At 37.5% G+C, this 15,622-nt stretch overlaps 1 protein-coding gene across 4 annotated transcripts in view; it reads left to right on the forward strand.

The window, feature by feature from the left end:
* Window positions 1–15,622, forward strand: part of DCAF17 (DDB1 and CUL4 associated factor 17) — a 37,295-nt gene that overhangs the window by 2,210 nt on the left and 19,463 nt on the right. For 3 of the 4 annotated variants that reach the window (XM_040971706.1, XM_040971705.1, XM_040971704.1), the window contains exons 3-8: window positions 74–164; window positions 2,308–2,444; window positions 4,309–4,387; window positions 7,714–7,803; window positions 11,007–11,111; window positions 11,429–11,534. In XM_040971706.1, coding sequence (XP_040827640.1) covers window positions 74–164; window positions 2,308–2,444; window positions 4,309–4,387; window positions 7,714–7,803; window positions 11,007–11,111; window positions 11,429–11,534 — 608 coding nt within the window. The remainder of the gene's footprint in view (window positions 1–73; window positions 165–2,307; window positions 2,445–4,308; window positions 4,388–7,713; window positions 7,804–11,006; window positions 11,112–11,428; window positions 11,535–15,622) is intronic. The other variant, XM_040971708.1, reaches the window with a different exon arrangement.

Below are 15,622 nucleotides of genomic sequence, written 5' to 3' on the forward strand. Positions count from 1 at the left end.
GAATTAAAAATTCTCAAATTTGAGCAAATGTTGATTCAGTTAAAAACGATAATAATATATGTTTTTTCCCCAGTGTTGCATCAGAGCCACGAAAACTTTATGAAATGCCAAAATGTTCCAAATCAGAAAAAATAGAGGATGCTTTATTGTGGGAATGCCCAGTGGTAAGATTTGTTTTTACAGTATCTGTTTTAAGGCATTTGTAGCCTAGAGGAATTCATATAAATATCACAAAGTTTCAGGAATCATTAGAGTGATCAAGAAGAGTTTATCTTTTGACAATTCTTTTTCTTTATGAAGTAATTGATCTTAAGGCATTATTAGTAATGTGAAAATGCTTTAAAAGACTAGATGAAGAAACACGCATTTCATACGGTGTTTAAGATGCATTTGGGGTACTTGCATCCCAAATGGGACTGCTTCTGTTTGAGGGGATTGAGACCTAGCTCTACTTCTAATTTCACCTTCCTGTTAATGTAAAACTTGGAGGGCAGCAGGTGCTGGCTGAAGTACTTAGGTCCCTGCTTCCTGTGGGAGACCCAGATTAAAGTCTTATTCTGGACATTTGGGGAGTATACCAGCAGATGGAAGATCTCCCTCTTTCTCTGCCCTTCAAATAAAATGGAAATAAATAACTAAAAATTAAATAATCCTAGATGTATATATTTTTAATCTTTTTAAAGTTTTATTTATTTTTTATTATTATTAATAGTATTTTTTGTAAAGTTAGATATATAGAGAGAGGATGAGAGACAGAGAGGAAGATCTTCCATCCAATAATTCACTCCCCAAGTGATCACAACGGCCAGTGCTGCGCTGATCTGAAGCCAGGAGCCAGGAGCTTCTTCTGAGTCTCCCACGTGGGTGCAGGGTCCCAAGGCTTTAGACTGTCCTCAACTGCTTTCCCAGGCCACAAGCAGGGAGCTGGATGGGAAGCGGGGCCAGCGGGATTAGAACTGGCACCCATATGAAATCCCAGTGCATGTAAGACAAGGACTTTAGCTCATTTGAAGTAAAAAGAGATTTTCCACTAGGAAAAGCTGAGAAGCATGTTGCAGTGTAAATATACTGATACACAACTGCTTTTTTTTCTTCCTTGGGACAATGCATGAAATATTGCTTAACATTTAGGAAAAGAGTTATGTTATACATGCAGCTTGAAACTGAATTTTAGCAGGCAAAGTATAGACAGTATGTTTTAATAACTTCAGAGTCTCAGTGAAATGACACAAGACTTGATGGAATGTGTTTATATTAATTGTTGTAAACTTAGTGTATAACTTCCAGTAGTTAATAAGCTTAAAATTTTTTTAGAAACAAATCCCTAACAAATCTTCAGAAGCAAATATAATATTAACTATACGTCTATTGTTTTTCATTGATTAATTATTTCACAAACTACCCATTTTTGCTACAAGTCAAAGTGGAGCCATTTGTGCTTCTTTATCTTTTTTGCGTTAGACTTCCACCTTGTGGTGGCTCCACGGTTACAGGGGAAAAGGTCATTTTTAAAACCAGATTCATCTTGTATTCTTGGGCTTCCCTGATGGTGGATGCTAGCTTTTCATTGGAGTGTAGAGCAGGACTACAGTGAATAATGGGGTAAATGCCATTCTGCCATCTTGATTTCCACCTAAAGCAAAAGAAGTCTACAATTTAAGAAAAAAGGACAGTGTGAACATCTATTCTGCAAATAACTCTCAATTATTGAGCTTACTAAGCCATTATACTTATTCATAAAGACTTACTTGAGAGGCTGAGATCCAGACAGAGTGCTCCTCACTGCAGCTGATGTGTTGCGGTGCATTAGGCTGCGGCTGATTCCAGCAGCTCTCATCAGAGCACTAGATGAGAGACCTGCTGCTCTGCTGCTGTGCTCCTCCATGAATGGTCATATCCCAGAGACTGGAACCATCCCTGCTGCATCCCCGCGTGAGCCTCGGCAGGATGCTTGCTTGATCGGGAGCTAGGCATCAAACCCCAACAACCTGCTTTACGGCCTGATGTCTACTATGTATAAGAGCTGTTATTATTATCATTCTGTTATTAATTGGGCTACTATTAATATTCCTACTGTTAATGTTGGCTATTATAAATGAATACTGAATTATTAGTAATAAATTATTTCAGATACTGAATGTTTATGTGAGCATACTCAGTAAGTTAATGATTAAAATAATTAGCCATAAACCTACCTTTGTCTTAATTCTCCATCTAGTTTTCTTATTTGACTATTTCAGTATTTACCAGTTTTTGTTAGACATTGATTACACGAGAAAGGAATTTCATTAATTTTTTTTTTTTTAGGGGGAAATACTTCCCAATCCGTCAGATTATAAGTCCTCACTCATTGCACTGACTGCTCATAACTGGCTGTTTCGTATATCAGCAAATACAGGAAAAATCCTTGAGAAAATATACCTTGCATCTTATTGCAAATTCAGGTATGATGAATTTCTGTGTTTTTCTTATAATTTGTTTATATGAAAGTTGAAGTTGCAGAGAAAGAAAGGGAGAGACAGAGATCTTCCATCTGCTTGTTTAATGGCCAAACAATCACATGGCCATAACTACGCAGCCAGAAACTTCTTCCAGTTTTCCCTCATTGGCACAGGGGCCTAGGCAAATCAACAGGGAGCTGGATCAGAAGTGGAGCAGAGCAGCAGGGAATCAGAAATAACCCCTCTATGGAATGCAGGTACTCCACGTGCAAGCTTTATCCTCTATGCCATAGCCCCATTCCACATTTATCATTTTATAATAAGATTTTGTTATGAAAATTTGAGACTGTGGCTCAGGATGTTTTTTTGTTTGTTTTAAATATTTATTTATTTATTTTTATTGCAAAGCCAGATAAACAGAGGAGGAGAGAAAGAGAGGAAGACCTTCTGTCCTCTGATTCACTCCCCAGGTGACTGCAAAGGCCAGAACTGAGCCAATCTTAAGCCAGGAGCCAGGAGCTTCTTCTGGGTCTCCCACATGGGTGCAGGATCCCAAGGCTTTGGGCTATCGTCCACTGCTTTCCCAGGCCACAGGAAGGAAGCTGGATGGGAAGTGGGGCTGCTAGGACTAAAACCGGCACCCATAGGGATCCCAGCATGTTTAAGTCAAGGACTTTAGCCACTAGGCCATGCTGCTGGGTGCCCCCAGGACGTTTTTAAGTCCCCTTCATCTGCAGTTCATAGTCAGATCTTAATAAAAAAAAATAAATAAATAAAAGATTTATTGTCAAGCCCAGTGTGGTAACCTAGTAGCTAAAGTCCTTGCCTTTAAATTTATTTATCAATTTTTATTTGATTTGATTTGATTTATCGATTTATGTCTCGATTTTGAAAGAGTTACGACAAGAAAAACAGCCAGGCCGTGTACCTGCACCTGTTTGAATGCCAGCATTGCAGGCAGCAGCTTTACTCACTATACCACAGCTCTGACCCTTACATATTAACTTTTTGTTTCTTGGTGGTCCTCAAATTCTAATATATTGCTTTTGTTACATTCAGAATTTATATTACTCTTTCTTTTCCCTGAGATTGATTTCCCTACATATTAACTTATAAGCCTGCTCTCTTTCTCTTTACTTGTGATTGTATTTGAAGATGTGCAGATAGAAACACTCATGGTAAAAATAAGTTGTTTTTTTAAAAAGTAGAATATTATATACAGTAATTTTTTGTATTTGGATTTCAGAAGGATGAGTATTGCTTGTGAGAGGACTCATAAGCAATGCAAAATTTTATGGGGGAAAACAAAAGGAAACCCTTTAGTAATTGACAGATAACTTAAAAAAAGGTTCACTTTGCTAACCCTTCTTCTACAAATAACATTTTCCATGTAGGTTGTACTTTGTAGTAGTTTTCCCTGAAGACTTAATTTGAGTTAAATTACCTGCCAAGTATAAGACAAGAACCATTTTAACTATTACTTTGATAAGGTAGATGAAAATTTTTGAGTCAGCATGTGCATGCACAATGTGAAAGTAACATTTCCAATGCTTTTGATAACTTCCATTTTAACATAGAAATGTTTTATTTTATTTTCTAGATTTTAAATACTACTAGGTCAAAAATGATTTGTATTCAGTAAGAGGAGGAGGATTAAAATCTGTTTGTGTATGTGTGTCTTTAAGTATAAGCATGTTTTAAATTGAGATAATATCCATAAAGGAATCTAAAGAGAATTATCTATTCATTTGTTTTTTAGAATATATGACTGTACATTTATAATTTAACTTAAAAATGCTTTGCTTACAAAATATCTCTAGTATTTTTATTTTAAATATAAATAAGCTTTTTTTTCTTCTTTTAAAAGATACTTGAGCTGGGATACTCCTCAAGAAGTCCTTGTGGTCAAGTCAGCTCAGAACAAAGCCTCAGCGATGGCCCGGCAGGTAGACATGGATGCAGTCATTTGATAAAATGAGTACTTTGTTTCCATAGGAATTTGTCTGCAAACTTGTCATGAAGAACTAATGATCTTTGGTTTCTGAAGCATGCTGTCAATTTTGGTAGGTAGATATTTTTTCCCCAAAGCAAGCTATTGAAATAGTTATTTTGTTGTCTTTTCTTTAAAAAAAAAAAAAAGTAAGTATTTACTACAGTTTTAAAAGTATAGTTCAGCAATTTATATCAAGAAACTTTTAATGACTTACGGGGAAATACGGCAAAACAAAGAAAAAACAATTGTTGAACACTTAAAAGTTTCAGAGCCAGCATTGTGCCCAAGCAAGTAAAGCTGCCACCTGTCTGTCATTCTGGCATCCCATGTGCGTACTGATTCACGTCCCAGCTTCTCCACCTCTGGTTCAACAACCTACCAATATGCCTGGGTAAACAAGCAAAAGATGGGCTAGGTACTTGAGCTCCTGTGATCCAGGTAGGAGACCAGATGAAGCTTCTAGCTTCTGGCTTCAGCCTGGGCCAGCACAGTCCACTGTGGCCATTTAAGGAATAAACCAGCAAACAGCATATCTGTATCTCTCTTTTCTTTCTCTCTCTCTCTTTCTGTGTATATATGTCTCTTTGTATAACTTTCAAAGAAATATGTAAATCTAAAAAGAAAGTTTTAGATTCAAAGGGTTTTTTTTTTTCCGTTTCTTCGTAACCTAAGACATCTAGAAAAAAATTGAGGCAAAATCTGTTCCTAGTCCTTTCTCACCTTTAATTTTTGCTCCTTCAGCTTTGCCTGACTAGTGCCCTTGTTCATAAAACAGCTCCGTACTGTTCTCTGCTGGGTTAGGAGCCTGAGGCCCAGAGAGATAAACTGTGTCACCCACAGCCACACCACTGGTACAAGGTAAAAACCTACAGGCAGGCTTCTCAGGTTCCTGCCTCTTAGTTACTAATCAGCAAGTAAAGTTCTTAAAAAATTCTAAGATGCCTTTTAAAAACTTAAAGCTTTTGCTCTAATTTTGCCTATTTGTATGATCTTATCAGCCTTCCCTTGGCAGCCCTGCAGTTTATCCCATCACAGCCGAGGCCAGCAAACTCTCTTCATTCCTTTTTCATCTCCCTTGTTTGCTTGTTCTAAGGCCACTGTTAACTTTTTGTTAGCTATTCCCTCTCCCTTTTTACCATGGGTATCTATAAGTATTTTTGCACTCTTTTTCCATTTATTACCCAGTCACCTTACCAAAATGAGTGCGTGCCTTTTATTGAAATCTTACGTTTTTTCTGATGTTTTTGAGTGTGACAAACTAATAAAAAGGTGTTGTTTCTTATTGATACTTCTTTCTTTACACTCTTTCTCACTCTGTTGTCCTTTCCACTTAGGTAAAGTAAAAAAAAAAAATTATATAATTAAGTAAGAGAATATTTGGTGACAATGTTGAAAAGTGTCTGTTTAATATGCCTTTTGAAGAATTTGAATAAAGAGCAACAACTTAAACCTAACTCTATACAGTATCCTCTGTTAAGATTTTTTTTTACTGTGGTTGGATGAAGTTAAGAGAATCTTGAAGGTATTTCTGTGTGCTAGATTGTTTTCCCAGCCAACACTTAGTACTTGTTGATTGGGATATAAAAACTACTTTTCCTTTGGGTTTTAGGATCTTAGGATCTTAGTCTCATCAGTACCTTGAAGATTTTGATTTAATGAAATAATTTCCTAAGATGTATTTATTTATTCTGGAAGTCACATACAGAGAGAAAGAGAAATATTCCATGTGGGGGTTTACTCTCCCAGGTGATCATGACAGCCAGCTGTGGGCAAAGGCAAAGCCACAAGCCAGGAGCTTCATCTCAGTCTCACATGTGGATGGCAGCAGCCCAGACACTTGCGCCATCCTCAGCTGCTTTCCCAGACCATTAGTGGGTAGCTGGATCAGAATTAGAGCAGCCAGGACACAGAGAGGAACCCAAGTGAGATGCCCTATATAGGATGCCAGTGTGCCATACAGTGGCAATTTAATAAAAATGTATCCCTTTCAAATGAAGAATAATTTGGGTCTTACACATTGCAGTGTATCCTTTTGCTTGTTATTTGCTTTTTTTTTCTTTTTTTTAATTCCTTGCTATGGCAGGTGTTTTTGTTGCTTTGATTCTATGTTCACTTGAAAGGCAGAACTATAGAGATAGAGGTCTTCTTTCTGTTGGTCCATTTCCCAGATGCCTGCAACAGCCAGGACTAGGCTATGTCAAAGCCAGGAGCGTGAAACTCCATCCAGGTCTCCCTTGTGAGTAGTAAGGGCCCCAAGCACTTGAACCATCATAGTCTCCCTGCCCTAGATGCATTAGCAGAAAATTGGATCAAAAGTGGAACTACTGTATGTGATATTGAGCATTCTAATTAGCAGCTTATCCTGCTATGCCACATTGCCCACCCCAGTTGTGGCAGTCTTGATAGGTGTTCTTATGTCTGAGCCTTAGGGCTCTGTTGAACAAGATTTAACAGTAATGGGGCTGATACCTTTGTCTACCACAATTTAAAAAATTTCCTTTCAACCTTATACTATAGAACAAGAGATTATTATAATAGTTCATAGTAGAATTATCTGGACCTTGTTCTTTCAACTGAGTGAGCTATTCTCATGAATCAGAAATCATTCAAGCTTTTCTTGTTAATTTTTTTCTCACTTCATAGGCACATGTCAGTGTAATAACCACTTTTAAATTGTATAATCATGATTACATATCTTTTGATTAGTAAAACTCCAGGTTTAATATAAAGGTATGCTGTAATTTCCTGGGAGCAGGAAAGTGTTGTGGCAGGTTAAGCCACTGTGCATCTCATATCAGAGTACATGAATTCCAGCTAGTCTGCTTCCAGTCCAGCTCCCTGCTAGTAATCTGAGAAGCAGCGGATGATAGCTCAATTGTCTGAGTTCCTTCTGCTTACCTGGGAGACCTGAAAGGAACTCTGGGCTGCTGATTTGCACCTGGCCTGGCCACCACTATCACAGCCATGGTGGCAGTGGGTGAACCGGAGGATGGAGATGGGCCTCTCAGTTTCTCTGCCTTTCAAATAACTAGATTTTTGTAAAGTTCTGTTTTTGTACATTTTAGTGTGTTTGGATGTGCATGTGTGCCTAAAAGTCTAGTGACTGAATGGACTACCTTAAATAGGTTTCCCTTCCTATATTAAGTAGTTTTATAGTCTAGACAAAGGGACATTTTCATGAACTGCATGCCAGGACAGATAGGTGTTTTGAGCTCTTGAAAATAGAAGATTTCTGACGTACTTTTGAGAACCGCCTGTAATTTTAGTCTTTTCTTCTAGGCAGGCATTCAACAGCCTGTTTTGTTATACCTTGCAGTGTTCCGAGTTTTGCCTTTCTCACTTGTAGGGATTCTAGAGATCAGCAAAAAGGTAGGAACTCATTTCTTACTTATTTATATTATAAATTTTATTTACAATATAATATAATATTACAATATAACAATATAATATTACCCATATAATTTTTAGAAACTTAGAAATTACTAGAAACTAGAAAGTACTAGCAGCATTCTCTTGAATATAAAATCTTCTATCACCTGGTTTTCCTCTTATCAAAATATATAAGATAGTTCAAAATTATCTGCCTATTCCTCATCTTCTGTGCCCTTCTTGTACATGGTGTTGGAAACTTGTGGTCATTGATAAACTTCTGTCATACAAAGTTATGAAATTAATGAGTTGTTTATTTCCAAAGACAGTATTTCGAAGCTTATTAAAATGATCATTAAGCTACAACAAAATGAATCATATTAATTGCAAGATACGAATCTGAAGCTTGCTTTATATATAGAGAAGACTTATAATTAAATATATAAATTTTCCAACTCAGTCAGTTTGGGGTTTTATTGTTGCCATTGTGCTTGAGTTGTGGAGTATGTAAACGAAGGAAAAGAAATGACAAATCTCATTTGAATATAGGAAGCGATGTTTTAAAAGTTACTTTCGGCGTGATGGTGTAGTGGTTAAGGTCCTCCCTTGCACGCCCGGGATCACATATGGGCGCCGATTCTGATCCCGGTGGCCCCACTTCCCATCCAGCTCCCTGCCTGTGGCCCCGGAAAGCAGTCGAGGACGGCCCAAAGCTTTGGAACCCTGCACCCGTGTGGGAGACCTGGAAGAGGCTCCTGGCTTCGGACCGGCATAGTATCGGCCCGTTGTGCTCACTTGGGGAGTGAATCATCGGATGGAAGATCTTCCTCTCTGTCTCTCCTCTCTGTATATCTGCCTTTCCGATAAAAATAAATCTTAAAAAAAAAAAGTTACTTTCTGCTGAGGAGTAATTATTTATTAGGCTGCTCTACTGATCTATAGACACCTCACATGCTATAGAGGGACATGATCTTAAGTTTAAAATTCTTTAATTTATTTAAAAGGCAAAGAGAGATCTCTTGTTTACTGTTCACTCCCCAGATGCCTGCAGCAGCCAAGACTGGGCCAGGCTAAAGCCAGGAACTGGGAAATCAGTCTGAATGTTGCATGTGGGTACCAGGGACCCAACTACTTGAGCCATTACCCGCTGCCATCCAGGGGACCCATTGCCAGGAAGCTGAATGTGAGACCAGAGCCAGTACATAAGTGCTTGAAATGCAAAGGGAATATCACAAGCAGCATTTTTATAGCATCTTAAACACTGTACAAGATACCCACCACAAGGATAGGATCTTGAGGTTCCATTTGTGGGCATAATCATTAGCCAAACATAATGAATGTACTTTAAAATGTTTGCATTATGAAGCATGATATACCACAGTGCATAACAATTAAAGAATAATATCACTGGAGTGGGCATTGCACTTGGCACTCTTGTCTGTCACAGAGCCAATTCTAGTCCCAGGTATTCGGCTTCCCATATAGCTTCCTCTGATGCGCCTGGGGTGCAGCAGGTGGTGGTCCAGGTCCTCAGGTTCCTGCTGTGAATGTGGAATAGCTGGATGGAGATTCTCAGCTCCTGGCTTCAGCTAGGGCCAGCCCCAGCTGCTGTAGGCCGTGGGGAGTAAACCAACAGATAGATCTCTCTGTTTCTGTCTTAAATGAATAAAAATGTAAATCTTTTTAAAAATATGTATCAAACTTTTTTAAATACATGTCTGATGTATTATAGCACCCAGTATTTTTAAAAAATGTTTGAATTACACAGTCTTCCTCAGAACTGACAGTCAGGATCAGCGAATTAAGAAGTCCTGAGCTAGTCAACCTTGAAGCAAATTGTTCTTACCCTTTTGGAGAAAACAAGGAATCAGCACTGTGGTATAGCGTGTTAAGTCACTGCCTGCTTCACCAGCATCCCATAAGGGCTGTGGATCAAGTTCTGGCTGTTGAGTTTCAGATCCAGCTCCCTGCTAAAGTGCCTGGGAAAGCAGGCAAGATGGCCCAGGTCCCTGGGCCCCTACACCCATGTGGGAGAATAAGGCTCCGGGCTTCTGGCTGTTGCTACCTTTTGGGGAGTGAGCCAGTAGGGGAAAGATCCCCTCTCTCTGTCTCTCTCTCTCTCTCATTACAATTGCATTTCAAATAAATAAACCTTTTAAAAGAGAGAGAGAGAAAAAAAAATACAAAAATATAACAACTTAAGGTTTATTTGGTCTCTTTGTGCTTATGGATTAAATGATTGAGCATTATTGCAGTGTGTAACAGGATTGAACACTTTGCAGAGTTCTAATTTATTCCAGTTTATTCTTATTTATCCAAGGGACACATTTAGGGATTTCGTTTTGATAGTGGTTACTGGGATTGAAGCACATCAGGCTCAGATTGTTTTTTTAAGTTATATATTGATGTGGTAAAAATCATCACTAAATAATCTGTTTCGAGTTCAAGCAGATTATCACTTCATTTTTACTCCTTTTACTGCTATGAATATTTGTTTATATGGGCTTTTGGTAAATACTCAAATATAGAATCAAGTTGTTTTTCAGAGCTGTGTGGAAAATTCTTACAGGCTCCTACATATACAACAGAAAGGGAACAAACAGTGACCAAAGCCTTATTCAAGATTAGCTAGGCTGTTTCTGTCCATGTTTAGTTTTTACCTTTTCTTTTTAAAAAAAAAAAGCTTTCTTTTGTTCAAGATTTCAAAAACTAGGTAGTGGTAAAATTATGGAATTGGCTCTTTCTCTTACAATTACTATCTAAGATTTAACTTTTTCACCTGAACATCTGTGTCCTTGTGAAGAACATTTTAGAGTAAAGAATGGGTTCTTAGCAAGGTATGAATGGTGAATTAATCATTTAGAATTATATAGTCTCAGTGCATGCCGGTGTACCATGAGGAAAGGGCTTTGTTATGAATCAGTAGTGACAAGGCTGTGAAGCCAGGGAATGCTGGTGCGTCATTTGAGGTGGAAGGGCCACTGCGCTTCCTTTTGCTGCAGTTTGAGAACCGGGAGCGTGGTGCCTGCCACTAGCAGCACCCTCGTTTCATGTTTGCTACACAATGATGAAATTCTGCTGCTAGTTAACGGTGTTACAGTGATGCCCTGAATATTAAGTAGGAATGCAGAGACCCCTGTGAACACTCAGAAGACTGGACTTTCTCTGGTCTTTTCTTAGGTGATGTCTGCCTTTTCCCCCAGATTTTCGGGAGCGTTACAGATGCAACTTTGTCCCATGGAATCCTGATCGTGATGTACAGCTCCGGACTGGTCAGGCTGTATAGCTTCCAAGCCATCACTGAACAGGTAAAGATAACAGAAATTTGCCATGTTATATTTAGTGTGAGGTCTGGTCTGAAGTATGTTTTGTTTTGCTTTGTTTTGTTTGTTTGTTTTGTTTTAAAGTGAGATGCTTTCAGAGGAAGACACTTGTATGGATTTTAATTGTACAAAATGGTGTAAATGCAGAAAGAGTAATTTTTGAAAGATGGGTGGGGAAGAGAAACAGAAAAACCCTTGAATAAATGACTTATTTTCTCTGTCATATATTTGTGATTTTTTTTCTCTGCTGACAGCAAATAAATAGGTGCTAAAGCTCCATTTTTGTTTTGTTTTGTTTTTAGTTCATGCAACAGAGACTTGACTTAGGGTGTGCATGCAGATGGGGTGGGACTGCTGGAACTGTAGGAGAGGCTCCTTTTGGCATTCCTTGTAATATTAAAATAACAGGTATGGCTACTATATAGTATTTTTTCACTTTAAAAAATAAGTGGTCATATAAGTAACTATTAATTGTACATGTCCAAGTGTATTTCTCAATTAAGTACAAGCTTGATTTATTTTACTCCTATGCAGCATATTCTTTTCTATTGAATAACTGTTGGAAAAAAAGTCTGTGTTGTTCACTAGAAAGTCTGGATCTTTGTTGACCAGAGGCTTTGGGCAAAGCACTTTTCCTTTCTGTTCCTTGATCTCCTACAAGTAATAGGTGTAGCAGATGATGTCATACCAGCACTCTCATGACTGAAGATTTTACAGTTCTGTGAGACTTACCCAACTCTTAAGAAAGATGTTATTCAAGGGAAATATAATTGCCATATCAACTGAAGGTAGAATTTAGTCACAGAGAGACCTTTACAGAAAAAGGCAGCTATGCAGGTCTCTTTTAAAAGGAAATTATAAGCAGTAATAAAAAGAAAGTATACATACTTCTATCAGAATGTTCTACATTCAACTGTTAAATTCAGGAGTGTATTAAAAGAAACTCAACCCCTACTCAAATGCTGCCATATTAGAAGAAATAAACTATGATTTCCCAGAATTTATCTTAATAACCCAAGGGTGACTTAATGTTTACATACAAAAATCATATAACTAAATTAAAATAAATATATTTTGTTATACTAGGATATGTTTGTCTTTATTCTTAGTTCATTAAGGATCATTACTATCATGTTCAGGATATTTTCTTCCATTTCTAACCCATAAGCATATTTTCAGATGAAATTCCAAAGATATTTCCAGTACAGACAAAACAAATGAGGTTTTTTTTTTCTGTTATTATTTAACGTATTATCAACAGATCAAGAATTAGAAATGAAAAATTGTAATTGTAAAAAAGGAAAAACTTTTTTACTAGTAAATGACAATTTACAAAAATTACTGGAAGAATTCAAAGGAGCCAGTTGAATTATCCATGCCAGTATTTTTTTTAATGACTCAATATTTAGACACCTTGAACAAGCTGAATTAGGCAGTTTTGTGAAGATTCAACAATGTGTTTTAACTCTAGCAGTACCTGCTAAAGGTCCAATATGAATATACTAACAAAAATCTACTAAGAATTTTCAAATTACAGAATCTAGGAGTACTAAAATGGATTAATTTGAAAAGAGTTTCTCAAAACAGTAGCATGACTCTTGCAGAAATACAGAAACTAAGTGTGTAAAACAAAGAACAACGTGAAAAGGACGAAACACACAGATCCTGAAAGATCGTGCTGTGGTGTCTGTCTATAGAAGGAACACTGGGGGATGCTGGATTTAGGGTCTGAATCTTAGTCTGCTTCTGCTAAAGGTGAAATTCTACTTAGTAATGTGATGGTGGGCAGAATTACTTAACCAGTGTGAGGCTTACAAAATTTAACTTCAAAAGAATAATGTTTGAAATCTGAAATTATTAATTATGATAACAGCATGATTCTGTGACTTTTGGATATTTGACTAAGAACAATGGCATGTTATATTGGAAGCTTTGAGTCTTTATTTCACACAGTAAAGACAAGCTATTCATTTCTAGAACTTTATTTTTCAGTGTTGTTAAGATCTGTACAAAATGATACTTATTTTAGCTTGTGAAATTCTATAAAATATAATTTTTATAAACTCAAAAAACTGTAAAAGCAGTTTATGACAAAAAATTAATAAAGATTTAGCAAAAGGGTAAATTTAAAATACACATGGCCTCTTCATGTTACCACTTTTTTATGTGTTTTTCTTAAGTGTATAGCATGTATGTATGTATATTTCTGTATGTTGAAAGCCATGAAAAATTTTACCAGGAATCTTTGTTTACAACATGCTTTCTAAAAAAAAAATCACTCATTTACATGTAACCAAATGCACCCATTTTAACTACAGTTTGAGTTTTATAATGTATATGTCCATGAAACCACCAATCAAAATTTGGAATATTTTAATTTTCCCTAAAAAGTCCTCTGTTCCCAGTCAATTCCTTCTTTGTCCCAGCCCTAGGTAATTAATTATCTGCTTTCGTTCATTATAGATTAAATTTATATTTTCTAAAGCTTCATATAAATGGAATTGTGGTATGTATGTTTTTAAGTGGCTTCTTTGGATATTATTTTTGATAGTTTGTTTCTTGTTACATGTATCCATTAGTCTAGCCTACTTTTGTTTTTTGTGTTTATTTGCAAGGCAGAAACGGAGATCTTCAATCTATTGGTTCACTCCCCAAATGCTTGCAACAGTTAGAACCAAGCCAAACTAAAGCCAGGATCCTGGAACTCAATCCAGATCTCCCATACAGTAGGCAGGTTCCCAAGTACTTGAGCCATCACCCTTTCTCCTAGGATGAAATTAGAGCTGAGACTCAACCAGGCATTCTGTTATGAGATGCAGGCATCCCATGAGGCGTCTTTACTGCTATGCCAAGCATCTGTCCCAACACACTTTTTAATGTCAGTGTGTTATGAATAGCAACTTCTTTTTTTCTCTGAAGATTTATTTATTTTTATTGGAAGGGTGGATATACAGAGAGGAGAGACAGAGAGGAAGATCTTCCACCCGATGATTCACTCCCCAAGTGAGCGCAAAGGCCGATGCTATGCCGATCTGAAGCCAGGAGCCCAGAGCTGCTTCTGGGTCTCCCACACGGGTGCAGGATCCCAAGGCTTTGGGCCGTCCTTGACTGCTTTCCCAGGCCACAGACAGGGAGCTGGATGGGAAGTGGGGCCTCCAGGATTAGAACCGGCGCCCATATGGGATCCTGGGGCGTTCAAGGCAAGGACTTTAGTTGCTAGGCTATCAAGTAGGGCCAATGAATAACAATTTCTGTGTGATATGTTTAATAGGTAACCTTGTGAAAACAATGAATTTGGAGTCTTGGCTCTCTTTACATCAAAATAAATAATAGGTTGACCAACTATTTTAAAATGGTAGAAGGGGCAGACATTTACCTAGAATCTTAACACATCCCACATCAGAATACAAACCTGGCTCTGGCTCCTCACTCCAGCTTCCTGCTTTATTCGGTGCTGGGAATCAGTAGATGGAATCTCTCTCTCTCCCTCTAAAATAAGTTAGTAAAATTAAAATTCTATAAGAAAATATAGGAAGATCTTTCTACTATGACATAAAACTCAAAGCCATGAAAGAGGAGTTGATGGATTTGATTACATTAAAAGTTCTGCTTGGCAGATGGTAAACATAACATAACCCAACCCGATGAAATAGCAGACAGGGACTACTACTCTGTAGAACATGCTAAAAAGGAACAGTTTCCTCAACATATACAGCCTCCTGCGTTTCAGTAAGAAAAAGTGAAATTGCAGTTTAAAAATGAGCAAAGAATGTTTTTCAAAAGGAGAAATATAAATGGCTTTTAATGAGTGGATTGTAAAGTCCATGATCACTACTCAGAGAAATGTAAGCTTGAATCATGACAAGATACATCCTTTCAGATAGCAAGTGGTTAGAAGTTTTGCTACAACATGGTAAATGAAAAGATAGGAAGAACACTGCAGTTTATTGCTGGAGCCCTTTCAGGAGGACTATTGTCAATCTATATTAAAAATTAAAAAGCATATAAACGTGATCTTTGAACCTGGCAATTCCACTTCTAGGAATTTATACTAGATTATTCACAAATATAGAAAATGATAAATGTACAATTTTAACAGTTTCTTTTTTTAAAAAAAATTATTTACTTTCATTGGAAAGGTAGATTTACAGAGAGAAGAAGCAAAGAAAGATTTTCTGTTTGCTGATTCACTCCCCAAATGGCCGTAATGGTCAGAGCTGAGCTGATCCAAGAACCAGAAGCTTCTTCCTCATGGGTGCAGGGTCTTAAGGCTTTGAGTCATTCTCCACCGCTTTCCCAGGGCACAAGCCAGGGATCTGGATAGGAAGTAGAGCAGCTGGGACACAAATCAGTGTTCAAATGGGATTCTAGCACTGGCAAAGGCAGGATTAGCCAATTGAGCCATCACACCAGGTGTTTAACATTGTTTCTGATTGGGCCCGGTGCAATGGCGCAGTGGATAAGGTCCTCACCTTGCACGCCCGGGGTCCTATATG

Source organism: Ochotona curzoniae, unplaced genomic scaffold (genome assembly GCF_017591425.1).
Source record: "Ochotona curzoniae isolate NIBS_2020 unplaced genomic scaffold, NIBS_Ocur_1.0 contig_2210, whole genome shotgun sequence".
Lineage (NCBI taxonomy): Eukaryota > Metazoa > Chordata > Mammalia > Lagomorpha > Ochotonidae > Ochotona > Ochotona curzoniae.